Source organism: Lutjanus erythropterus, chromosome 2 (assembly GCF_056507025.1).
Source record: "Lutjanus erythropterus isolate fLutEry1 chromosome 2, fLutEry1.hap2, whole genome shotgun sequence".
NCBI lineage: Eukaryota > Metazoa > Chordata > Actinopteri > Lutjaniformes > Lutjanidae > Lutjanus > Lutjanus erythropterus.
Window position 1 is genome coordinate 36888644 of NC_139318.1, and position 26210 is coordinate 36914853.

General features: G+C 39.7%; 1 protein-coding gene across 4 annotated transcripts in view; it reads left to right on the top strand.

Annotated features, from left to right (window-relative positions):
* pacsin1b (protein kinase C and casein kinase substrate in neurons 1b) overlaps nucleotides 1-25227 on the top strand; it is a 36434-nt gene extending 11207 nt beyond the window's left edge. The window contains exons 1-10 of one of the 4 annotated variants that reach the window (XM_084738734.1): nucleotides 552-619; nucleotides 15239-15364; nucleotides 19799-19955; nucleotides 20045-20280; nucleotides 20792-20947; nucleotides 21890-22065; nucleotides 22241-22361; nucleotides 23025-23149; nucleotides 23798-23994; nucleotides 24607-25227. In XM_084738734.1, the coding sequence (XP_084594860.1) occupies nucleotides 15305-15364; nucleotides 19799-19955; nucleotides 20045-20280; nucleotides 20792-20947; nucleotides 21890-22065; nucleotides 22241-22361; nucleotides 23025-23149; nucleotides 23798-23994; nucleotides 24607-24716 (1338 nt within the window). In that variant the 5' untranslated portion in view covers nucleotides 552-619; nucleotides 15239-15304 and the 3' untranslated portion in view covers nucleotides 24717-25227. Of the gene's footprint in view, nucleotides 1-551; nucleotides 730-8776; nucleotides 9009-15238; nucleotides 15365-19798; nucleotides 19956-20044; nucleotides 20281-20791; nucleotides 20948-21889; nucleotides 22066-22240; nucleotides 22362-23024; nucleotides 23150-23797; nucleotides 23995-24606 lie in introns of those variants that run through there. The other 3 variants (XM_084738724.1, XM_084738716.1, XM_084738708.1) reach the window with 3 other exon arrangements.
* The last annotated feature ends 983 nt before the right edge of the window (nucleotides 25228-26210 follow it).

Sequence of the window (26210 nt, forward strand, 5' to 3'; positions counted from 1 at the left end):
TTTGCTATTTTTGCGATGCTAAAATTCTTTTATTTCTGCATAATAAAAAAAATATATATTGAGTTACTGTGACGCAGACATCTTTCTCCCTCAGTTGAAAAAGACTCAGACTATTCATCCTTCACATGTGGCGTTCATTGTACATCGGTAAATCTGTATTGATTGAATGGATGCAGCACGGCCGACCCGATGCCCTGATGCTGTCTCGTCCCTGTCTGTCCTTTATCTAACCACCTGTGTGACTGTCTCCTCTCTCTGTTCTTCCTGTCAGAATCCATCTATGTGATGAGTAACTTTATGTCTCTTTCGTCCTTCTCTCTGTCCCTCTCTGAGTCTCCTTTGCCTGACCACATGGCGCCCGTCTAAGGAATGTGTTTGACGAGGGAGAGCCCTCAGTCTCCGCCCTCGCTCGCAGCTAGCTAATTATTGATGATCTAATGTGTCTTCTCCGGGCCCTGTCAAAGTTCAGTCTCACAGTGTGTGTGTGTGTGTGTGTGTGTGTGTGTGTGTGTGTGTGTGTGTGTGTGTGTGTGTGTGTGTATGTGTGTGTGTGTGTGTGTGTGTGTGTGTGTGTGAAAAGGCGTGCTACTGTAGACCTCAGGATGTGTCATGGTTGCAGGTGAGCAGTGACGCTCTTTGAGTTTCAGGTGTCAGTTCTCCTAAAAGCTGTCAGAAAGTACTTGGAGTGACGCTGTCGAGGACTGAGCGCCTGCACAGAGGACAGACCAGGTTCAGTAAACTATTCTGATCTGTAATGACAGGTCTGAATGTCTGCTTTTAGACCTTACATTTTTATGCTTGTATTTCATACCAGTTGTGAGCTTTTTCCAGTAGTTGTTTCCTTGTTAGCTGTCACATAACAGATGATGAACTCCAGTGAATGAAATTTTCTTTTGTGTAATTCAAACACTATTTAAAGGAACAGTGGTGCTATTTATCTTTGTAGATTGTTTTGGTGTGACTTGCCAAGTTTTGGAGATATATCAGCCGTAGAGATGTCTGCCTTCTCTTGAATATAATGGAACTAAGATGGCACTCGGCCTACGGTGCTCAAAATGCCAAAAAATGCATTTAAAAAACTCAACGGCACTGTCTCTTTCCAGAAATCATGACCTGGTTACTCAAAATAATCCACAGCCCTCGCTGGGAGCAGTTTCATGTAGGAACTATTTTATGTCTGCCATAGAAAGAAAGCAGTTTCAGGTTCATGACGGACTGCTTTCACTTAGTTCCATTATACTGAAGAAAAGGCAGAAATCCAAAAGCCAGAAACTCCTGCCAGAACCATCTAGATGGAAAAACAACACTACAGGTACACCACAGGATTTCTAGGTGAACTGTCCCTTTAAAACAGGTCATGGTCAAAAAGTCATCTTAGATTAACTGCACGTGGACCTTGATCTTTGCCTTATCTAATTGAGGGATGCAGACTTTAAAAGAGCACTCCACCAATTTAGCACTGCACCGGCAATGTACACTTTAAGAAAAAGGATCAGAATCAATGCAGCAGAAACAGAGATACCATCTTTTGTAATCCATGCATTCTTTTCCTTCGTCAAACCCAGGTGCCTACATTACCCACAAGGCAGTTTCAGAACCCATCAGCTATTGTCTGATGAAACTTTGGCCTCTGGGGGCAATAGCCAGTGTTTCAGGGCTTCCGGTGTAGCCAGGGGATGAACAGATAACAGCCATGTGGATTCAGAGTTGTTCCTCAATGCGCTGCTCATGTTTACAGTCTGCTGGAGCTGAGAAACAATATATACGACAATATATACCTTGCCTACAGATTCAATATCTCTATGCAGATATCTGTTTGTAGAAATTACCCACAAAGCAGCTCGACCACTGAAAGTTTGATGGGAGATTTTAGTGTGTCATGTTAGTAGCAGCTAAGGTAGGCTTGAGCTGCTAGCCACAAGCAGGGATGAGGAACGGGCTAAAGAGGTATGACAACCTCACTTGTCTCTGATTCTACACTGCCAGACTTTTTTCCATCTTCAAACTTGTAGTCTCTAGCCCCCTACTGTTGCTGCCTTAAGTGACATCACCCGAGGCAATTAATCAGCCTTTGTGGAGCTCCCTGTAGAGTCAAATTGCTTCAGACATATGCAGTAGAAACAGCGTTCCTCTACGTATTCACAATAGCATTTCAGAGGCATACCCCTGGTGCACAGATTAATGTGACGGCCTGTGCATGACTCAACTTTTAATTTATCTCCCACAGTAGCTCTGTCGCTGATCATCTGAGGCTCTATTTCCTGTGTGGATAATTGCCATCCAATTTGATGATTACCTTTTGCTCTTGCTGATCAAGTAGACATTAATTGTACTGGATGAAGGCTGTAGCTGCATAAACAGTCTGGTGTCACCGCGGTTCGTGAAACAGTCATGACATGCAGTCTCTAGATGTGTGTACATGGACATGATTTGTCGATATTTTAATTGGGAGGATGATGGGTGGGTCAAATATGTGAGACCAAGAGTCAATGTTGATTGATTAAAGGAACTAGTTACTTTAATTCAAACCATGATTTTCTTTCCTAAACCTAAGTTGTACTGTGTCACAGAAAAAATCAGAAATTCATGATTATTTATTTGAATCTAATAGATCGATTTGGTGACTGTTTCACAAACTGCCATGAGACCGTGACTTGGCTTAAAATGAGACCATTGTTCATGTATTTAAATCTGCTTCTGTCCAGAGCTTGTGTATAATTGATGAGACATGAATATTGTAGAGAAACAGCAATGAGTTCCTGTTTGTTTGGAAACAGCATCGACACCTTTCCTCATTTGTCTGATCCTCTGAACACTACTTTTTTATTCTTACAGCTACACATATTTGTACTGGCGAATAGCACAACACCAACATTCCTCTGCTGCTGGCTGTTATGCAACACCATGAGAGCAGCTGAGGGTTAAGTACCTTTTATCAAGGCTTTCTCGATCATAGTAACAGCTTTTGAGGGAGGCGAGAGCCGCACAGCTTCTCTTTTTTCATTCAGATTTTATTTACCTGCAGCCGAGACGTCACCTGGGAATCCAGGGGGTTTTTGCGGGGCTGGAATTGTTTATCAGGGACCGTCCGTGGTGATATATTAATCTCAGTGAAAGTGTATTGTTTCATGTATTATAAGATTGCTTTTCAGATGAGCTCACACATTGATCTTGGCAGTAGTTGGCAGCACACAAAGTAAATGTGTTTGGTGCTGTTAGTATTAGCCGTGACATTTATTTTTCATGAATTCAAATGCCAAACTGCCCTCGAGGTGTAAAATGCATTATACACAAAGTTCTTGTTCAGGCCTGTAGTGCTGCTGCTCACTTTTTATTGATCCCTTTGTTTTATAATCCAATTATCTTGACAGTGACGTGAGATTACATCAAACCTTAAAGAGTTTCTCCACGTGAGTTCGGTTGGTCATCTCCTCTATCTGTTTACACCGCAGTGTGAATTATTGATGAATGAGCTTCTATATATAGGAGCTGAATCTGATGAGGGCAGCAGCAGCAACGCAGTTTGTCCTCAGGGAAAGAAAAAGTGCTGTATTTGAATAATGGGACCGAGATCTCACCGTACAGGACAGGAGTTGTTTGTGCTCAGAGTGCAGAGGGCAGTTCTGTTGGGACATAATGTGGATATTTGTGTCTGTTTGTGTGTGTGTGAGGGTGTATGAATATGTTATTGATAGTGGAAATCATAAATTGATTTCTTTTTCAAACAGCAAAACAAGCTGCTGTGTGATTGTCAGGGTGCTTAAGAGGCAGTATATTTATTGTCTTGCTTTTCTTTGAAGTGTCACCTCATTTTATCAACTACTTTGAAAAATGGTAGCAACCTTTGTTATGTTTTTTTGTTTCTGCTGTCTTTTCTCTTCAGTAATGATGTATGAACTGAAGCAGAGTACAGTATCGTTTCACTTTCTTTGTTTTACAGCTCATTCATAAAAGTTTTATGGTTTTTATATTTAAGCAGGTTTCCACCAGTGTATTGTAAACCCGCCTGCCCACTGGGCCTTAGTTGACCCCCCTTAAGCACTGATGCATTTTTAATATTTTTAAGTCTGTAGTGAGTTTTTTAGCATTGACTTGATGTAGGGCCCTGTGAAATCTGTTATGGCTTTTTGAAACTCTCTTTTCCACCATTCTGGCCATGCTGAGGGGAAACCTTGTTTGGTGTTACTTAATGTAATATGTTTAATTTACAGTATATTATAATTCAGATTAAAATTCACATTAATTTTAATATCCCACACAGGGAAATTAATTTGGTCCATTGCTCTAGACATTAAAATGCCATAAAATCCACAGTAAAGACAATAGAATATAGAATTAACTACAGCATAATCATAATAAAAATGTATTTGATCACACTGAGACAAAATAAAACAGTCAGTCCAGACTGGTAAAACACAAATCCACATTATTTTAGCAAACCATTCCAATATTGCGGCATCCTCTCTGAAGCACATTTCATGTAGATTCAGTCAGTGTTGATGTAGTTGTTAATGCAACGTTCTCATCAGTCACTGGACTCCCTCCACCTCCTAAATGTCCGCTTTTGTCGAACCCTAAACCTCCACTATGTAACTCAGGCTGTCTACTGAAAATATTTGGGTCAAGTTTACAGATTTAGATCAGGAAATCTTGATATCAAGCATTCAATCCCAGTTTTCAGTCCCCTGCAGACATGAAATGATAAGGTACTGAGGTATCATACTCAGCCTTAATCATTGTTAATGGATTCTGTGAAAGGTTAAGATTAGATCAAATGACAAGCTGCTGTTATTATGAGGGTGATATGTCTGCCTCATGTTGAATCTTTAATTCAAGTGGGGTGGATGGATATTTATTAAAAAGCATGTCAGCTGTGATCAGTGAATGTCTGTCATTCTGTCAGTCGGGTGTTGAATGTAGCAACTGAATTTTTTGTGGGTGTGGTCATTTGAGAGTTTTAAATATAAGTACGTAAGTAAGTTTTGTCTTTCTCCACCTTCTGAGATTGTATACCCTAACCCTAACCCTGGATTTAAGTGACATAGTTGAAGATCTTAAAATATTTTTGTTTTTTATTTTTCAGTTACTTCTCTAACTGAGAAATGTAATATGAAGAACTGACATTGAACCATTACACAAAGGATGAAGCTAGATTGTCAGCAAAAGCGTAACTTTCATTTAAAAACTATGGTGTTTCTGAAACATAGGTAAGGACTGCTGATAGAGGACAGAGTAGTTTTGTCCACGACAAATATGGCTGTGAAATTCACTGTATAATTTAATGTAAAGTTGACCATTTGAACTGTCACAAAATATGGACTTTTAAATCACTAAACTCTAACCACAAGGATGTTGCATGTGATTTCAGGAGACGAATACCAAAAAATCATTGCGGTTTATGACATAATGTCACTTGAAGCAGTCAGTTGCTGGTTTTGTATGGCTGGATGTTCAGAAGGGGCATTGTATGTTTTGATACTGAGAATTAGCTGACAAGGAGACTTAGAGAGAGATATCCCAAAGGACATTTTAATCCCTGTCTTGCATGTGTCACAGTTTCACCTCTCACCTGCATGCATCACAACTGTCTGTACTTCTGGATTTATCCTCCATGTGTTAGCATGATAACACACTGAGCAAAAACGGTGCACATAGTAAACATTATACCTCCTATACCTGCCATGTTCTGCTGCATGTGCTTTTAAATTGCATCTCCGATTTATTTTTGAATGATTTGTAAAGTCACCAGTGTAACACCGCTGATTACAGCTGATTACAGACTGTAGGTAAGTCGTGTCTTCATCATCGTCCTCACCTCACCAGTCACCCCTGTGGCCTGTCTGTCCTCCACCTCACCTGTCCTGTTCACAGCTCAACACGCCACGCAGATCACTCAGCAAAAAACCCACAGCTGTCCACTTGGCTCTCTGTACTCTGTGTGCTCCCTTGTCTCAGTGTGACAGTCAGACTGAGACACCATGTCAGTTTGGTTGGCAAGGTGATGAGGCTGCGGCTGAGGCTGTGACGGAGATCTCGCTCTGTTGTTTTTGAACACACAGGATGTCTTGGATAATGACTGTGCTTTAAATAATGCTGCCAGGCAGAGAGCTGGTGAATTGTTTCCTCACAGTAGCAGATCTGAGGTGCATGGCTCTGCATTTTAATCCATACACACGGTGCAGTTGCGTAGCTTAACTTTTGTTCTGAACTTAACGACAGCATGTCTAATTATTAATCATTTTATGGCCGCCATGTCAACAGGGCAGACCTGCTCTCTGGCCTTCATACAAATTCCAAACATCTTACGTGTATCTAAGGGTCACCTCCACCCTTCAGATGCTCATCTTGATATTGTCGTGAACTCCTGTTAGTTATCCACCACCCTGCCTGTTTTTTTTGCTGGAGCCTGAAGAGAATTTGTGATGTATTAAAATGAAGCCTCTTTTATTACCTGGACAACTTGACTGAAATCTTACATCTCAAACTCTCATTGTATCTTCTATAGCTTCCCTCCCTCCTTCTCAGAAAATGTCCACACTAAGTCAAAATAAGTAGGTAACCTTTCCCAGAGTCAGTTAATTTTCAGAGTGTATCAGTCAAACTCCTTTAGACTTCTCTGTGATCACTCATTTTGAAGGCAGAATCAGTAGGATTTGAGGGAGCTGTTTGTAAAAACACCAGAAAGACAGTTTGTTGTTGTGTCTCATTCCCAGGACATCAAATATAAGGGCTGGAATCTCATGATTCAATTCGATTATGATTCAGAGGGCTATGATTCGATGATAAAATGATTCTCGATGCATCTAGATGCATCAAAATCTTAAGCTTTCAGGCAGGGGATGCTGATTATACTGCTGGTCCCATTCAGCCATCCTCACCAAAAAAAGAAGCATCATTTAGGAGTAAACATGATACACATGTTACCTTTAGGAGTGTTAATATCTTTGTCTGCCTTTTTATTTTAAAAGAGTTAATTGCATTAATGAATGAATAAATCATTTTGAAAGCATCATTAAGTCTCCTGCCTATATTAGAATAAAAAAATGAGGTGGAGGCGTACTGTTTCGCTGTGTTTGTTGTTATTAACGTTGTGCCTCCAGCAGTGGAGAGCAGCTTCTCTGCTTCACCATTAGCTCTGAGGAAAGACATCACTGTCCAGCATGCAGAGCTGGCGCAGAGTTTTAGAGGTGAACAGACTGAACAAAGAGTGTTTCTTCACCACAGTGGTGTTTTAAGTTATATAATGCCGCGGTGTGTGTCGCTCAGCTGCTCTTGTTTATTACGGCTGATTGCTGCTCCGCTCCTCACGTCTTAATGTCTCTGGGTGAAGGTAAAAATGATTCACAATACACTTCATGTTCATCTCGCAAACGCAATTATTTAGACACTAAATCAAAACATGATTGCACCCACTGCCTTTTGAGATGATGAAGTACATCTCTCCCTGTTAAGTGTTGATAACTGTCAGGGTGCTGCGTTGCCCTCACAGCTGAGGTCGGCCTTTTTCGCTCCATCAACTTCATGTTAGTTAACATTTAGAAAATTGATTTTTGAATTTTATGAATCGATTCAGAATCTTCCACGTCTGCATTGTGATGCATCTAAGAATCATTATTCCCCCCACCCCTAATCAAATACTGACGCTTTGGGTTGGTTAAGTAGACACAGCCACCACCACACATTTTTAGTAGGTCATAAGTGATGATTGAAAGGGATTATGTTTCTTTTTTTTTGTAAAATGCTGCATTTTATGCCTTTAAATATCAGTGTAACAGATGACAAAGACGTCTCACTGCAGCAGCTTAGGAGTGGCATTATGACCTGTGGCGTCATTAATTTATTCATTCAATTGTCAGACAGCAGAAGCAGAAAAATATCCAAATGATAACTACTGTATCATAGGCCCAGCTGTATCAAAACACATTGTTTAACTAAAGTTTATAAAGCTCCTTTAAAACAAAGTGGTTGACAAAGTATTGTGACAGACAAAGCAGGATATTCAGGAAGTAATATAACAAGAGATAGCCAAACAATGATGCCAAACAAATGCAAGACAAAGGCACAGGCCTAAACTCAGGAATATAAGAAACTTTAAGATACTTTAATGATAGTAATTAAAGTAGAAATGAGAAGCGTAAAGTAATGTTAATCCAATATGTTCACTTGCCTGTGTGTGCATGTGCAAAAAACCAGTACCCCATTTGTGCCACTCCAGTCAAAAAAGTGTGAAAATGCCTCAGAATGAAACTGTGCCAAGGCCAATACCAATATAACAAAGTCCTAGGCACACAAAATAGTATATGTTTGTGCTGGTGCAAAAATGTCACTGTCTGGTATTTGCTAAGCTGCAAACTACATTTCAGGCAGGACAATAAAGACTGAACTGGACTGAGGACTTGAATGAACCCTTAGATAATTTTTTATATAGTTTTGGTATTTTTGATACTGTAATTCTAAGCACGTAGTGTCAAGGAAGTATCGGAATATCAATAATTTAAATAATTAATTAAATAATTCAGCTGACCTCTGACTGTTCATACCACCAAGTTCTGATCATTAAACGCCTCACATCCACATCCACAGCATCTACAGCTCTGCTCACAAACAGCAGCAGTAGCCCACCTACTCCACACCCTCCCCTTCCCTTTCTGTCTCCCTCCTCTCTGTCCCTCTGGCCTCCTACACTGTCTGAGCCATTCAAGCAGAGCACCACAGGATTATCTCTCACTCATTGAGAAACACACACACACACACACACACACACACACACACACTGTCTTTTCCTGCACAGTGCTCCGGGCAGGAAGATCTCAGATCACAGATTAGTGGTCCTCTCTTCCCTCCTGCTCTGCTCGCTGATGCTCCGTCAGTCAGAGAGGAGGACGCAGAGACAAGCCAACGGGAGGGGAGAAGAGGAGGCGAGGAGGAGAGGGGCTGACTGCTGGAGGAGCCCACGTGTCTCTTTTCTCCTAGCTGCAGCCTTAGCCGCTGTTAATGGAGGACCGGGGGTAAGCTTTTGTTGCTGTGGCGGGGGGTTGTGTCCTCCCTTCTCTCCGGGTGTGTTGCCGCTCTTTGTCTCAGGGTTTGACTCTCTTGACGTGTTGATGCTGCTGGCTCGGCGCTGCAATTGGGTGCCTGTGCACTCGCTTTAGAGGGGACGGGGATTCCCAGTGCTCTTATAGTCTCATTGCTTGTTTGTGAGGATCTTTGACTGTTGAGAGAGGAGAGAGTGAATCAAAGCAGTGTGATGGTGCCTAAACCTTGGAGGGTACTGCCAATGTTTGGGTTTTTGTGTGCGTGTGGGAAGGTATTGTTTGCCTCCTATGAATAACTCACTAGATAGTCTACTCTAAATTAGAATTCCAATCAGATTCATGTCATTATTTCTGTCTCAGTTCTATCTCTGCTTGTTGGCTGTGATAAAAAAAAGTAGAAGAAGCTAGTCAGTGACTGTTTTCCTCCTCTACGATTTGCCTTTCTGTGAGCCAAAGCAAAGGGCTCTCCTGAACAAAAGCCCCCCTCTCGGCATGTAGCTAATGGATTAACCAAGCATGATAAACACCCACTCATGCCATGCTCCACGCCGCATCCGGTTCGAGGCATTTGTTTTGCTCAAAGCTGTTGCCTTTAGACCGCTGTGGAGATTTCCCTCGATTAACTGGATTTGGGGATTTTGGAGTTCCCTCACCTCCCTCTCATCTAATTTCGTCTCCTCATTGTCAGAAGTGTTGCTCCATCCACTGGTCCACTGGTTGACCCAAATACCCATGCAGCTCCCACCCCTCCCCCTGACCTCCTATCAAAACACATCACTGCTCCTTCTCTTTCTATTGTTTCATATGTGCCTCTTCTGCATCAAATCCTTCATCAACAGCTTTGGCTTTGTGAGGTGTTTTTGTTAATAAGGAGACAATCCTCTAACTGTCAATGACTGATTTCTAAACAAAGCCACCACATAGCTGGTGGCTTCAGTTACAGTCAGTCATTCAGAGAAACATAAACATACAGTGCATGGATTGTCCTGACCTGAAACAATCTCTTGATGTTTCTTTTGTGACATATCAAATTGTTTTTTATTGTGTGAGGTACAGGCACTAAATCCATGTTGTCATTCTCGTGTCTGTACACTTGTCAACCTTGACACCTCACAAATAAGGAGGATTTCAAAACTAAGGTGAGGGGTCAGTGGTTGTCTGCCAGAAAAATCTGAGTTTTGTAGACTTTATTTCCTGCATGCTGGTGACTTTTAAAATTGAAATGAACAAAATAACAGGTTCCTGCAGATTAGGGATGGCGCCGCTGTCTGGGCTTCTGTTCTTTGTTACCTGTAGACCATCAGGTGAAAGTATGGCTGGTACTGCAATCATGCAGAAAACAATAAGACATAAGGGATGGCTCCAGTCCGGTTCAGTATGCTGTAACTCAGTTGAACAGCATTTGTTACGTCACTAGAACATTTTGCTTAAAAGCAGAACAGCTCAGTGCAATTTATTTACATTTATTCATTACGAATGTTTGAATGGTGCTGACTAATCAAAAATGCTGCTAAAAGTTATTTGTTTGAAAAAGCAGTGTCGCATAACTGGGTCATGTCGTGGGCTGTATTTCATCCTACATGGGAGTAAAATATTTGTTCCGCAGCTTGAGCATGAGGTTTTTTAGATGGCTAGATTAAGCAAAGTGCATCCATATAAATGTATTATTAACAGCTTATTTGTTTAAGAGAGGTAAAAAGACGCTATCTGATTGGTATTGATACTGGCAGATACTCAAGGTTGTAGACACTTATTAGCTGGAGAACACAATGGCTTCTGCATTTCAGCATTTAACCATGCCTATTCCAATTACCAGGTATAACTGCTCTTCACCAAAATGTGCCCCTTTCCTTTAAAACCAGGTCAACTGTTTCCCCCAGCTTTCAGTCTTTGTGCTAAATTCAGCTAACTGGCTAGAGCTTCATATTTCTAGAGGATGCGTAAAAGGCAAAACACAAACCGCATGCTTGGTATCTTTTGTGGTGCAGGGAATCAAATCCTCCCGAAATCCATTTCAAAGAAAAACATCAGTTTCTGCACACACTTAGCACCTATACATTGATTTATTAAAAAACTGGGCCATAATTATGGGCTGTATTTAAGCAATGTGTCACTTTGTGATTGATAGGTCTTGAGAAAAGTCCTTGTGAATGAAATTTTGACTTTTTAAATAAATCAATTCAGAGGTTATAAGTGTGTGCTGGAATTGACTTTTTTCTTTGAAATGTAGTTTCATAATTACAAACATGAATAAATGTTTAACTGTCCCTTTAAGATAAGAAGTTTGTCATTAGATGACTCATTCTTAACATACTTTGTTTGTTTTGTGAAGCACCGGCCCAGAAATGACCTTGCATATCACAACCGATGCATCATTACAGTATCACAGAACAAATCCTTATCGAATCCTTTCACAGTATCATCTGTTTGTTGATATTCTGTATTCCTGCAGCAGCAGCTGGCATTTCACTGCACTGATAACAGTATTTTCAAATAACCCTCTTCGTTGTTTTGTTTTCATCTCATGTTTGGCATCCAGTTCATTTGCATCCTCACTTTGCATCTTATCTTGATCTGCTTTTCTGTTTGTTGGGTGGTTTGTGTTTTTGTTTGCTGCTCTTGCCTCACCTGCACACATTCATATCTTATTTTCTGTAGTGCATCTTTTTTTTATCACAGCGTTGCATCACTCACATTTATGCTTGTGCTAACACATAAAGTAGACGAAATATCAGGGCTTTTGTTATCGTATCATAGCGTGGTAGTGCAGCTGAAAGTGGGGATCGGTTTAAAATTGGTCTGTTGAGCTCATGTGCAAGAGGGAGGCTCTGATATCCAAGACTTAAAGAGATCCAGGAAAAGTCCTTCAGAATAACAAATACTGGGACAAGTTGTCTTGTTTCACCTGAACTAGATCTCTGTGCAGATTGCTACAATAACTAATCCAGGAGGCTACCTTATGTTATTGCCTTTTGGTCAAACTCAAGAGACAAGTGTTTTTTTTTTGTAAAGTTAAAAAGCTTTAGGAGGCTCTCTCAAGTTAGTGATGACATTTACAGTAAAATATGGTGTGTTTTATAAAGTGGTGATGTGAACAAAATGTAATTTTTTTTGTATACTGACTAAATCGTCACTAAAATCAAGGTATGGTCCTTTAATCTCAGTCAGTTTTGAATGGTGGTGTCTACCAAATATGTAAAACACCACGAACGACTCTTTAAGATGAAACTGAATTACTTGGATCTAAAAAATATGGTCAAAGTCAGGATTTGGAGACTACAAAGATATTACAAGAACAGAGTGCGGCTCTCTGATTTAATGAAGCTGTAACAATTAATGTCATTGGCAGTGGCTAATTACCTCTTACCTAGAGCCCATCATAATTTTAGTAGGCCGCGTGAACATTTGGCCGTGGAGCCGCTGTTTAAATTGCAGTTTGGCTGTGAAGTGAACCTGAACTGGTGGAGGTGAGCTGGCACTGATGAGGCTACAGCAGCAACAGGATAATGTTTGTGTTTTCAGTCTGTCTGTCTGTCTGTCTGTGTCTTTGCTCACTCGTTACACTGAGGGTCTGCAGTCAATTTAATATAGATTCACTGACTACCTACCCGCTGCCTGCTGTGTTATTTGATGGTTTTCTGTGCAGATAGATAGACAGACAGATACATGGACATCGGGCGCAGACACAAAAAAAGGGGCCAAGCCAGGTTGAATGAGATTTTTTGTGGTTGTTTTTATTTCTCTGTATTTGTCCCGCATCACTTTGTAGTTGTTGCAGTTGTTTTGCATCTGATTTTGCATCTCCGTGGTTGCTTAGTGTGAATTTGTAGTCACTTTGCATCTGATTTTGCATCCCCCGTAGCCATGCATCCATCTGTAAAAGTTTTGTTTCTCTTTGGTGTTGTCATTTTGTGTTGCTTTGGCGTTGTTTCAGTTTCACTGTTGTTGTTTTGCGTGTCTCTGGTGTTGTCGTTTTGTATCACATTCTCTGTAGTTGTTTTTGGTCCCCTTGGCGCTGTCGTGTTGTGTCTCCATGGCGTTGTGTCGGTCTCTCTGTAGTTGTTATTCCTCTTTGTTGTTACAGTAGCACGGTAGTTGTTTTGTCTCTTTGGTATTACCGTTTTGTGTCTCTTTGACATTGCCAGAGTCTCTCTGCAGTTATTTGTCTCTTCGATGGTGTGTCAGTCTCTTTGTAGCTTTTTTGTGTCCCTTGGATGTCTTTACTGTCTGTGTCTCTTTGGCATTGTTTCAGTCACTCTGTAGTTGTTTTGTGTCTCTTTTTAGTTGTTTGATTGACTTTCCAGCCAAAAATGCCAAGAGTCACTTCAAACTGGGGCTCTGGCCTCGGGGCCTCTTGATCTCCTGGGCCTGGATGGACGGGTAGCTAGATAGTTTTGAGTTTTCCTCTCACTCCTCTCACTGTGGCACTCATCTCGTGTCCTGATTTCAGAGTCATCATTAGCAGTCATGTCACAGCTATTAATTTCCGCAGCAGCATAAGGTGTTCCAGCGAGGCCTTGGGAAAATGTTAGTTGACTAGAATGAGGGAAGATTACTCTGCAATTAGGCTACAGTGTTCTGACAGCAGCCGGGTGAGTCGATGCCGCTGAAAATTACTATCCAGTCATTAAATCTATTGACAGAGTCATCTGAGGGGAGCAGAGAGAGAAATAACTTAGAGTGCAGGTTATGAGGGTGATTGTGGTCTTGAAAGTACCTGTTATCAGTATGTGTAAAGTATTGTGTAAAGTAAAATGCTGAACTGAGGACTGAACTCGTCACCTTTAGTTTGGACTTTGTACACATGTGCATTTGAAATTCAGCTGTATTATATACAGTATCTGTTGGCAAATTATAGATATTATATGGTGTAACTCTAATGATTTAAAATGTTACATTTAAGCTACTACAAGGAGTTTTTAACTGTTTGTGAAACAGTCTCAGTTGTCTCAAATGATGCCTCTATGTGACCTACATAAGAAAACGAGACCATCCACAAGAAGATATTATTGGCTATTTCTTAATAGTTATTCTTAATGCCTCCTCCTGGGTTTGATTCTTTGTGAAATCAGATGAAACTAGTTTGTGTTTACATTTTCTCTGCCAAAGTTACAGTGAGTAGTATGGTCACCAGTTAAAAAGAAGCAGGAAGACATTTTTATTTAAATAATTTTATTTTTGACGGTGGTTATTACAGTGCACAGGGGAGGGCCCAACAAAATATGGAAGTTTCTTGTTGTAGCTTTATGGCCTAAGCAACTGTTTGACAGAGCTGTACTTTATCAAGTTAAATTGTTTATTGAATATCTTTGTATTTTAGACTGTTACTCATATAACACAAGCATTTTGAAGATGTTACTTTTGGCTCTTGAATATTATGATGAGCATTTCTATTATTTTCTTACTATTTTATAGATTGACTGGCAGATTATGGATTGGTTGTCCAAAAGAAATTTAATCAGCTGCCATGTACAGTGCAAACAGGGAAGATGGTCTCATAACAGAATTGAATTGTTTAGGTTTCGTTCATTTAATCGTTTAGTTTTTTTCTAATAAAAATGCCAGACATTTATTGGTTCCAAACTGTCAACTGTGAGAATTTTCTGTTTTTATATATTTACTATTATCATTATAAACTGAATATCTTTTGTTTTTGGACTGTTTAAGGAAAATGTGAATGAAATGAAAATAATTGTTAGGTGCAGCCCTAGCTTGAGTGAATATACCATATGTTTGTCAGTCACTGAGTCACATTATCTGTTGTTGTTTAAAAAGCAGCTTAATTTGTCTGCGTGGTTAATAATCTCTTGCATTTAAACCTTTCATGTCTGCTGCCTTTTTCTCATTACATAAGCATTTTGCATCCACTTTTAAATCCATGACACAACATTTGTGGGTATTAGAAGAGAATGAACAAAGTATCTAGATTGAGACCATGTTGCTGTGCTCACATGAGCTGCAGGAAGCATTTAATCTGTACAAGATGGGCTGAAACAAAAAATACATAAGCTTGTTTGAAATCACAGTGCCTTAGCTGCTGTTGAGTCTGAATGTGTGAGATCTATTTTAGTGACTAAAGCTAGAAACACTGTGTTAAAGAACGCTGTCTGCAGCTCAAAACGATATTTTTAATGTTGTGTTTATGCATCTCATGTTTCACAGTCTCTGTGTTTACATTCGGCTGTGCTCGTCTCCTCTCACAGTGCATGAGGAGCGTTACTCTGCCGCAGACCGTCACAGCCTGAAGCCACCCTGCCAAATCTGGGACCATGTCTGGAGCCTACGACGAGTCCGCCATTCAGGAGGAGACCACAGACAGTTTCTGGGAGGTGAGACAGCAGGGAACAGTCTTTTGACAGATTAAACCCAGCCGGGAACTGACACAGTCTGGTGATGAACTCTCACTGAACCTGCTTCGTCTGGGAGGTGAGAAGAAAGATCTGCGGCCTCATTTATCATCTGCGTGTGGCCGCAGACTCACACGTAAATGCGGAAGCTCTATTTTACACATAAAATGAAATTTATCAATGTGTAGTCGATCACTGAATGCCTGCTGCTTCATGCACAGGTCGGTTGAGGACATTTAAAGTGGCTACATTTTGGTGCCATTATTTAATTTTCTAAATCTTCTGTTATGCAACTGTTGAAATAAGTGTATCAATTAAAAACAAATGATTTACTCTTTCGGTCCAGCCTGCACTGTGGTTGCTCTCTCAGCGTAACCATCAGGGACTTCTCACCAATAATTGCCACTATTTTCTCATCCAGGATGAAACTAAAGTGGCACTCTGCTTCCTCTGGTGGCACTGATTACTCTTTTGTGAACTGAAATATATCTAATATATATCATGCAGCATTTGTCACCACCTGTCTTCATGCTGTCTTTTTTTTTTTTGCTCTTGGGCTTTAGTTTAGCTGACACTGATTTTCCTGTATTGCTTTTTCCTGTGTTGTCTTCCTTTTTCAATTATTTAGTTTTACATTTTGGGTCCTGGCTGCTAAGCCAGGTTAATGGGCCTGTTCGTGTAAGCAGGTCGATTTCCTGTGTATGTTCACATGTTAAATACCAACTTTCTCATCCATACACGCAGCTCTCATGCACAGATTTAGATACGTTTTTATTAATGAGGCCTGAGCCTTTGGGGTTGATGTTGTACTACATAATTAAGGTCTTGAGCTTGTTAAAATCATCTCCAACCAATCCAATGACAGCTACACTGCAGTTTTTCTAATACTGACTTCTCCAAAAACAGGAATAGCAAACAGGCCTGCATCAACTTAATGACACAAATTGAGGCCATCTGCTGTGAAGCAGTACTTGCATGTAGTTGCAGACAGTCAATTCACATATTTGCAAATCATGTCACTGAAAATAGTACTAATTTGATTTAGTTAGGTTTTCCTGTGATTACTAAAAAATGCATCTGTACTCCCTGTACTGTCTCATGTCCAAATATCTGCTGACATGCAAATATATCTAAACAAAAGAACAATTTGAAAATACATAGCATCTGAGTTCTGATGACAGGATACAGATACAGATTTAGGGGGATCTATTGGCAGAACAAGAAATGCTTGTTTTCTTTAGTATATTATCACCAGAAAGAAAGAATTGTGTTTTTGTTACCTTTGATTTGGCCTATTCAGTTACTTTTAAAGATTTGGGGCCAGATTTGAAAAAGGTAAAGTACCAAAGGGCTTGACGTTTACATTTCCTACATTTTTTTTTTAGATATTTAAATGTGTAAGGGAATGCAACATTTTTCTCCACTGTATTAGTTTTTATGATTAGAAGACAAACATTCTGTACAAAAATAGAGGAAAAACCAAAGCACTGTTGGAATTTTAGATTAGAAGGTGCTTGTTGTTTTAAAAACTCAATGTTCCATTTAACATTTTTTTCGTTCATTTTGACTCTCCTGAATTCCCTTTGCTTAAACAGCCTGAGTTAACATACATGTTTCTGTGCTTATCAACAGACATAAGCAATGAATGAGCTCATTAGCCAACTAATACAATGATGATTTAATAAAAACAGTGTAAACACCCATAAACTGAATGTTAGCAGGTTATTATAATAAAATGCCAGTGATACACATTTTTTTTTTTTAGATTTATCAATGATTAAAGAGTGCGATTGAGGTTGTTAAAGGGTTGAATTTAATTAAACAGGCCATGTTTCTACAGGAGCCCAGAACAGACAAACCAAGCACTGGCTCTAGATGTAAAGGGAGAGAGAGGCAGTTTCAGTTGGTTGCAACCTCACTGGTAGATGCCACTACATCCTACAGACTGCTCCTTTAATAGATGGATGGTAGTAGGGCTACAATGACAATATTTAAGTTTCAAATAATATGATGGTTATTTTTTATAAATGATATTTAGCCAGAAAATGAGGAAAAATGGTTGTTTCCTAAAGCCTCAGATGATGTCATATTGCTTGTTTTGTCTGACTAAGAGTCCAAAACCCCAGAATATGCAGATTACCGTAACATAAGACAAAGAACAGCAGTAAAATGCCACAATTGACAAAGTTGGACCAGGGAATGTTTAGCATATCTGTCAAAATGTCCGTGTCAGATTATTATTTTGTTGACTGAATAATTGATTAAGCTCTTGATAACAGTATGTTGTTCTGGGTTTCTCCCACATGATTACATCACCAACCACCTCTCCTGAGCACAAACAATCCCAAGTAATTTGAGCAACAAGTTCCCAGAAATCCATTCATTATATATGAGAGCTGGTGTTCAGTGTTCAGATGAGGAAAAGGCTTGGCACACCTCAGGCAACAGATAATATTTACCATCCTGCCACTGCATGTTTAGATACTGCATGTGTGACAGATAGACTCGGGGAGTATTAGAGACAGAAAAGATGTATTGTCACTTCATGTGTTCGGGGTTTATAATCCATTTCCTCGCCGACTCGGCTGCGTTTTATCCTCATCATGTTTACCCTCCAGTCAGGCAGTGCGGTGCGTTCAGGAATCAGCTGGAGCAGCAAAGGTGCCTGTTTCCAGCACGCAACCACTACATCACCGTCACTCGATGCATTACAGTGGAGCTGCTGCAGTGCTGCTGCTGATCGCTGACTCGGCTGCTGCTGAAGAAGCAGAGGGCTGGTGTGGAATATAATCATTTGCACCCCCCATCGCTGCTTTCATTTAGACCACATTTGACGTTTGTTGAGTGTCATTTTCAGGGTGAGGTGTAGGTAAACATCTATTACACATTCAGCACAGATGCAGTCCTTTTTTCTCTGCAGTAAGCTGGGGATTTTAGCCTCTTTCTTTCGCTAACAGCTCTCCGGGAGGCTGCTGCTTCTGTGTCCGTGGAGAGTTGTAAATTATATGACATTAACCCACCCTCTGCTTTCATTGCATAACTGCACACACCAGCAGTCTCTTCCCTGCTGTTCCCTCCTGCCTGTTCAATGCATCACCTGCAGGCTGAGAGGAGAGTCCCTTTTAAAACATCACACGATGATCCTTGTAACAGCAGTATACAGCAGTATATATATGATGATCTTATAGAATATGATGCATTGTTGTAGATTAAACTACCCAACAGTATTTAAGTAGTTTAAATAATGTCAAGCATAAACTTCTACAGGAGTAAAGTGCAACATACACATCAACACACCAGTGATATTAATCCAAAATCATCACATATAATAGTAAAACACTGACTCAGGAATCATTTTACTGAACAATGACAACTTTTACTTTTGATATTCTAAGTAAATTTTGCTGACAGTACTGACTGTTTACTTACTTCAGTAAGGTTTTCAGTTCAGGACATTAACATTTGGTGGAGTTGTTTTACAGTGTGGCAATAAAACTTTTTTGTAAAGGATCTGAGCACTTCAGCCACAGCTGCAAAATACACTTCATGCCATCTCTAGCCATGACTTACAATAATGACAAATTGTTGTAATTAGTGGATAATTTATCCTAACAAGAAACATAAGGACATCAGAAAATCTCTACATCACCTCTTAATTTTTTAAAGCTGCAGGATGATTTTTAGCAAATGATAGCAAATTTCTTTCCATCTCTGCTCATAAAAAACTTTGCAGATAATCTTTGCTCACCCAAAGGAAATTCTGAGACTGTCCTCGTCTCCGACCAGGAGGTGGAGGAACACAAGCAGCAGCGACAGGAATAATCTGACATTTTGGGGAAAAACGCTTATGTGCTAGCGTTAAATGAAAAGATCAAGATGACTCTCATATCTGTTTGTAAAATCTGAAGCTACAGCCAACATCTGGTAAGCCTGGCTTAGCTATAAAGACAGGACTGAACGTCTAGCCTGGCACTTTATGAAATTCAAAAGCCTGTCAACCTGCACCTCTTAACATCACCAATTAACATGCTTAATTTGTTACTTTTGGGCAGAACCAGGCTAATCTTTATGCTAAGCTAAACTAATGAACTTCTGGCTCCACATTTGTACTTTGAACACAGATGTCAGATCAGTAATGATCCTCTCATATCCTCAGTAAGAAAGCAACTAAGCATATGTCCCATCATGTCCACGTTATGTCCCAGAATGCTATTCCTTTACTACATTTGATGTGAGGAGTGATGTACTGTATAGTAAATCATTACCTGACCCCAGATTAATTACAAGGCAGGCCTAGACGCTTCAGACAAAAACACAACAAAAAAATAAAAAATGAAAAATGCCATAAAAATATTATTCAGTGTGTAATAGATTGTAGCCCCAATCATGTAAATCTACTGATTGTTTTTATGTCAGGTTGGGAACTACAAACGTACAGTGAAGCGTATTGATGATGGTAACCGGCTCTGCAATGACCTGATGAACTGCATCCAGGAGCGTGCCAAAATCGAGAAAGCCTATGCACAGCAGCTGACAGAGTGGTCCAAGAGATGGAGACAGCTGGTAGACAAAGGTACGACACTCATGTTATCCAAATTCACATGCTTTTTCATTTTGATGTTATGCTTCACTTGACTTACTCACCCCTCACTCCTCCACCAGGGCCTCAGTACGGCACGGTCGAGCGAGCGTGGATCGCGGTGATGACAGAGGCGGAGAAGGTGAGCGAGCTTCACCAGGAAGTGAAAAACAAACTGGTCAACGAGGACTTTGAGAAGGTGAAGAACTGGCAGAAAGACTCGTACCACAAACAGATGATGGGAGGATTCAAGGAAACCAAAGAGGCAGAGGAAGGATTCAAGAAGGCCCAGAAACCCTGGGCCAAGAAGCTAAAAGAGGTGAGGAAGTGTGTGTGTTTTTAAAACATCCTATTCAGGTGAAACTAAACAGACACGTTCTTAGACTGTCCAGTGACACTGAGCTCATTTTAAAGGGTCAGTGCGCCTAAATTACAAAGTTAATTAAAGTTTTTAAATCTCCATCTCAGCCAGAAATGGCAAAAGGGAAAAGGCTGACAGCTTTGAAAATGTGAAACACTTGAAAAAGTCAACAGTAACAAGGACAAATTCTTTTCACCTCAATTTGAACTGATAGTCTCAGTATGTGGGGCACCTGCTCCGTCAGCTGAGTTACAGGGAGAAACCTGCAGATATTTTTATTATTGATTATTCTTGAATTGTGTGGATATGCAGCTTTTCACGGCAATGAAAATAATAATAAGTTGTTGCTCTACTTTATATATTGAGATCATTGCTGACAATTAGATGCTTTATATTTCTCATATGTGTCAATAACCCGACATACATGATCAGTGCAAAAAAGTTTGTTTATACTATCTTGTTCTTTCAGCTCGAGGCTGCCAAGAAGTCCTTCCACATGGCCTGCAAAGAGGAGAAGCTGGCGTCCATGAGAGAGGCCAACAGTAAAGGAGAGGCCTCTGTGACAGCAGACCAGCAGAAGAAACTCCATGAGAAAGTGGACAAGTGCAAACAGGACTCCCAGAAGGTGAGAGCATCAGCTGCTGCAGCTCGTACACGCCTCTGGGTTTATCATCATGCAAAAGATGTTTTCTACAATCAAGCCAAAAGCAAATACGTGTCAGAATCTGGGAATTTGCTTTGGCATATGAACTAAAATAGCACAAGAAAAATATAAATAATGATGAAAGCAAGTACTGCAAGTCAATAAGTATAAATAGAAAATAGAAGATAATAAAAGACAATATGATTGTTTAAATGAAAGAGCTGTACAGTTTGTATAGGAATGTGCAAAACAATGACAAGGTGATGCACAAAAGTTCACAAAAAGTATGAAGAATATTTGCAGTGTGCCAGTTTAAGCCTGGGTGATAAAACAAGTTATATTTATTGGCAATAAACACCAGACAAGACACAATAAGAAAACTGTTCAATAAAATATTCAGTAGGTTCACTCAAGTGCATTAAAACATAGGTTGTTAAAAAGTATCAATCATTATTGATGTTGACTAAAATGTAGCATTTCATCATGATAAATTTTTCATCTGTATCACTCAGTCCTATGCAAGATCAAGACCAAGAGATGTGTGTTAGTGTAACGCATCAGTAAATCAGCTCTCAGGCTATTTTAAGATGTAGAGCTGGTTTCTCTGGACCAACAGTTATTAAGGCATCATGGCTGTCGTCACTGTCAGTGCAGCATTGTTAATGTGTGACTGAACGCCACACCTCCCCCTCAGTGTTTCTCCCTCACTACTCTCACATTAGATCCTCTGAGCTGAAGTGAACTCTGGTCTCCTGTGACGGACTCGACCTCGACACGTTTATTGTCTGTTCAAGGTTAAAATGTTTTGACCGCAGGAACATGATGTGTCATTCAAATATTAGTCATCTCTGAATCAGTGAAATATTATATTTATTTATTTCATGTTGTTAAGAATTTGTTGTGTGTGTGTGTCATGACAAACAGGCCAAGGAGAAGTATGAGAAGGCTTTGGACGAGCTGAGTAAGTGCACTCCTCAGTACATGGAGAACATGGAGCAGGTGTTCGACCAGTGCCAGCAGTTTGAAGAGAAGAGGCTGAGCTTCCTCAGGGAGGTGCTGTTGGACATCAAACGCCACCTCAACCTCACAGAAGACCAAAGGTTTGACACGTTTTAATCAGTTAAAGGGATAGTTTGTATATTTTTTTTAATCAGCAATAAGTACCTCATCCAACCTCACTTTTAATAATCAGAACTCTTTCTGTAATGTAACAAGACACAACCATCAGCTCATCATTACATGTTCGTACACTAAATCCTCATTGTCCTCTCACAGTTATGCTACAGTGTACAGAGAACTTGAATGCACCATCACATCAGCCAGCGTGCAGGAAGATCTGAAGTGGTTCAGCAACATCCACGGGCCCGGCATGCATATGAACTGGCCACAGTTTGAGGTACAGAAAAAACATAACAAATTACAGTTTTAATACATTATATTATCACTGGGGACGTGCAACATTCTGCTGTACAGTATGGTTATACAGTGTGTGTATGTACAATCACAGGAATAGTTTGGCAGTTTGAGAAATCCACTTATTTGCAGTCATGCTGAGAATTAGATGAGAAGAGGGATACCGCTCCCCCCAGAAGAATAAGTTATGTGCCAGGCTCTGTTTTGGCCATGAGCAGTAACTTCTTTAAGTTTCCACTGGTTGCCTGCATCTTCATAGTGATGATAAGACTCTAGAAAGTTACATTTTCTCATCTTATTTTTGACAGGACAGAAAACAAACATGTAAGAAAATGTTGAAGTATTCCTTCAATATTACATTATCTATCTGAGCCGCAATAAGGACAAAGATTAAAAAGAATAAAGAATAAGAGCTGAAGATACCAAAGGATAGAAAACGATTTTACAAAGTGGCAGTGTAAAAAGTTAATCATAGAATATTGAGACAATGTCCAGCTTTGATAATCATCGTGTTAATTAATTATTACTCAAAATATGTGTTACTTGTTGTAAATGTGATGTACTAAGTGATACCTGGACTCTAACTGTAGTTATTGTGTGGTGCAAACAAATCTAAACCCAACATGTTTTGTCTCATGTTTTACAGGAATACAACCCAGACCTTACCCACAACATCTCTAAGAAAGAAAAGTCAAAGAAAAGCAGTGATGGAGTCATGCTGACGAACGTCACAACAGCAGTAGACCACGCTCAAGCTGGAGACCGAGGAAGGTAAGATTGATTATATCGATAGATTTTTAATCTTATTTAACAGACGCTCGTATCCACACAATCTTCTCCATGTTTGCTGTAACATTCCCAGATAATCATATATATCATATATATTATATACATCATATATAAATCATCAGTTTATACTATAACTGGTAATAATCATTGTCTTCCTTCACTGTAATTTAATTTTATTTACATACATATTGTCATCTTTTATCACAAAAACAAGTGCTAGAGGTAAGAAATAACAGTCCCTGTAGCAGCAGCAGTAGTAATATGAACAATGATATTAACAATAATAATAATAATAATAATGATAACATTATTTATATAGCTCCTTTAAAAACAGAGTTCACAAAGAGCAGGTTACCCAGGAGGCAATGTGGCAACATAAAGACAAAACAATGAGACCAAACAAAATAAAAAGCTAAAAACTGACACAAGCAAAGCACAAAATATAGAAAGAATACCACAGGACAGGAAAACAAGCAAAACATGTCAGTAAGAATTAAAAAAGTAAACAGTATAAATGCTTCACAACAAACTATACTCAGTAAAACAACATAAAACACACAAAGTGGCAGCAACAGTCGCAGCACATCCTTACATTTAAATGAATGTTCTGCTGAAATGTGTGACGTTCAGTGTCAGCAGCTACGAGAAGAACCAGGCGTACACGGCCTCCACAGAGTGGTCGGATGAGGACCAGACGGCCCCGAACTCAGGCAACGACACCAACGGAGGGTCGAACCCCTTCTACGACGACACGGGCAAAGGTGTGAGAGTGAGAGCGCTGTACGACTACGAAGGCCAGGAGCAGGACGAGCTCAGCTTCAGAGCAGGTGAGCGTGACACCTGGTGACTAGAAGATCACAGGGGCTGATTCCTACAGCAGTCAAAAAAAATCGTAAAAATCTTAAAAGGTGGGGAATATCTGTAGAATACAATATATAAAGAATGTACAAGATCACACTATACTACTTTTTTTTTTAAAATGCATCGAGTGAGAGTGGGAATATAAAGATATGCAATTTACCGTGACCAGACAGAGAACTATAAAGCTCTCTGTCAGACAGAGGTGAGCTGTTATAGAGAAAGAATATATAAGAATAAAAATAAAACCTTAAAAAAGCAAAACCGTAAAACATAATAATAAAGAATATATAAAATAAGATATATTGTTGCAGGATATTTCATTTATATTTAAAAAATGTCTATGGATAATCTTGATACTGTCTGTTTTATTTGTACCGCCATAAATCACAGCTGCCATCTTTCATAACACCTGCAGTATGGTGGGCCTACAAATGATGAATGTTTGATACTTAAAGGACATGTTTTTGGCGTAGTAATCCTTTAATGTTCTTGTTGACATCAGTATGACCCATGTTAATTAGAACTGTCTCACATAATGTCCTCCTGTCGTACATTTATGTCTCCTCTCATTAATAAAGGGGACGAGCTCACAAAGCTGGAGGAGGAGGACGAACAGGGCTGGTGTAAAGGTCGCCTAGACAACGGACAGCTGGGTCTTTACCCGGCCAATTACGTGGAGCCGATCTAACTGTCCCGACTGTCTTGTCGAAGGAGCAAACCCAGACTGAACCGTCCGGTCATAACTGCACATTGCCAGAGACTTGAAAGCAAAGCTTCCTCTTCCTGTCGGGCACAGTGAGCTGTCGTCATCTCAGCACTCATCACAGAGAAGACTGTTCAGGATCACATCATCAACAAATACTGAAGCAACTCAAGCAAAATATTTTAGTCTCTTTTGTGTGTAGCTGTGTTTGATTTCAGACGTGACGCTAACATGCCATACAGTATGTTCTCTCATCATAATACTGATTGGTATCGTCAGTTGTGCCTGGATAGTGAGAATGAGCTATGCATTGTGCTTTTCATGTATATATTTTAATCTTTTTTTTTTACAGTCTGGATGCTTGTACAGTTTTTTTTTCCCTCATTGAATACAGTGTTGTCTTTTCTTTGTGAAATATTTACATGTTTAGCATTTAAATAATCATTTGACATTTTGGGAAATGTGCTTATTTGATTTCTTCAGAGTTAGATAAGAAGATAGATCGAGACCATTCTCAGGCTTAGGGCTGCAACATTTTCATTATTTTCATTAATTAAACTGTCAGTCACTTTCTTAATAAATTGTAAAATTGTTTGGTCTAAAAATGTCAGAAAATGGTGAAACATGTTGATCACTGTTTCCCCAGAGCCCAAGGTGACGTCCTCAAATGTCTTGTTTTGTCCACAACTCAAAGATGTTCAGTTTACTGTCATAGAGGACGAAAGAAACAAGACAATATTCACATTTGAGATACTAAAATCAGAGAACAAAACGATTAATTTAATAATTGACAACTAATTGATTAATTGACTAAATTGTTTCAGCTCTTACTCGTGTTTGTACAGTAATTATGAAGTTACAGTCAGCAGCACGTTAGCTTAGCTTAGCATGAAGATGGGAAATGGGCGGGGACAGTTAAAGATCACAAAACCTGCCTGCCGGCACCTCTGAAGGTCTGCAGTTAAAAATATATCTCCTTTGTTTAAAGGACCGGCTGCTTTTGAAATGTTGCCCCATGAAAATTATATGAATAATATCTAAAAATCCATATTCTAAAATCTGTATTTTAATTAAGTAAAAGAGCTGTTATAGGAAAAAACAAAACTTTTATAGATAGATATTACAAGATATTTTGCAATGATAGCAACTCTATTTTGAGTTCAGGTGTTGGGCTGGTTTTTGAGACTGAGGCTGGTTTTGTCACACAGACTGGCAACCTTGGATTTAGTGCCATCTTGTGGTGACATTATAGATTGCAACCAACTGAATAATGCTCGCCTCAGTCTCCCCTTCCAAGCATCAAACTATGGTGGCTGCAAAACTTGCAACAAATGGAAAAAGCCCTCTCTACAGCCAGTGTTTGATTTGTCTGTTCTGAGCCACTGTAGAAACATGGTGGTGCAACATGGCAGCCTCCATGGAAGAAGACCTTTATAAATACTAACAGCTCAGTAATTCTTATTTTCAGTTGATATACAT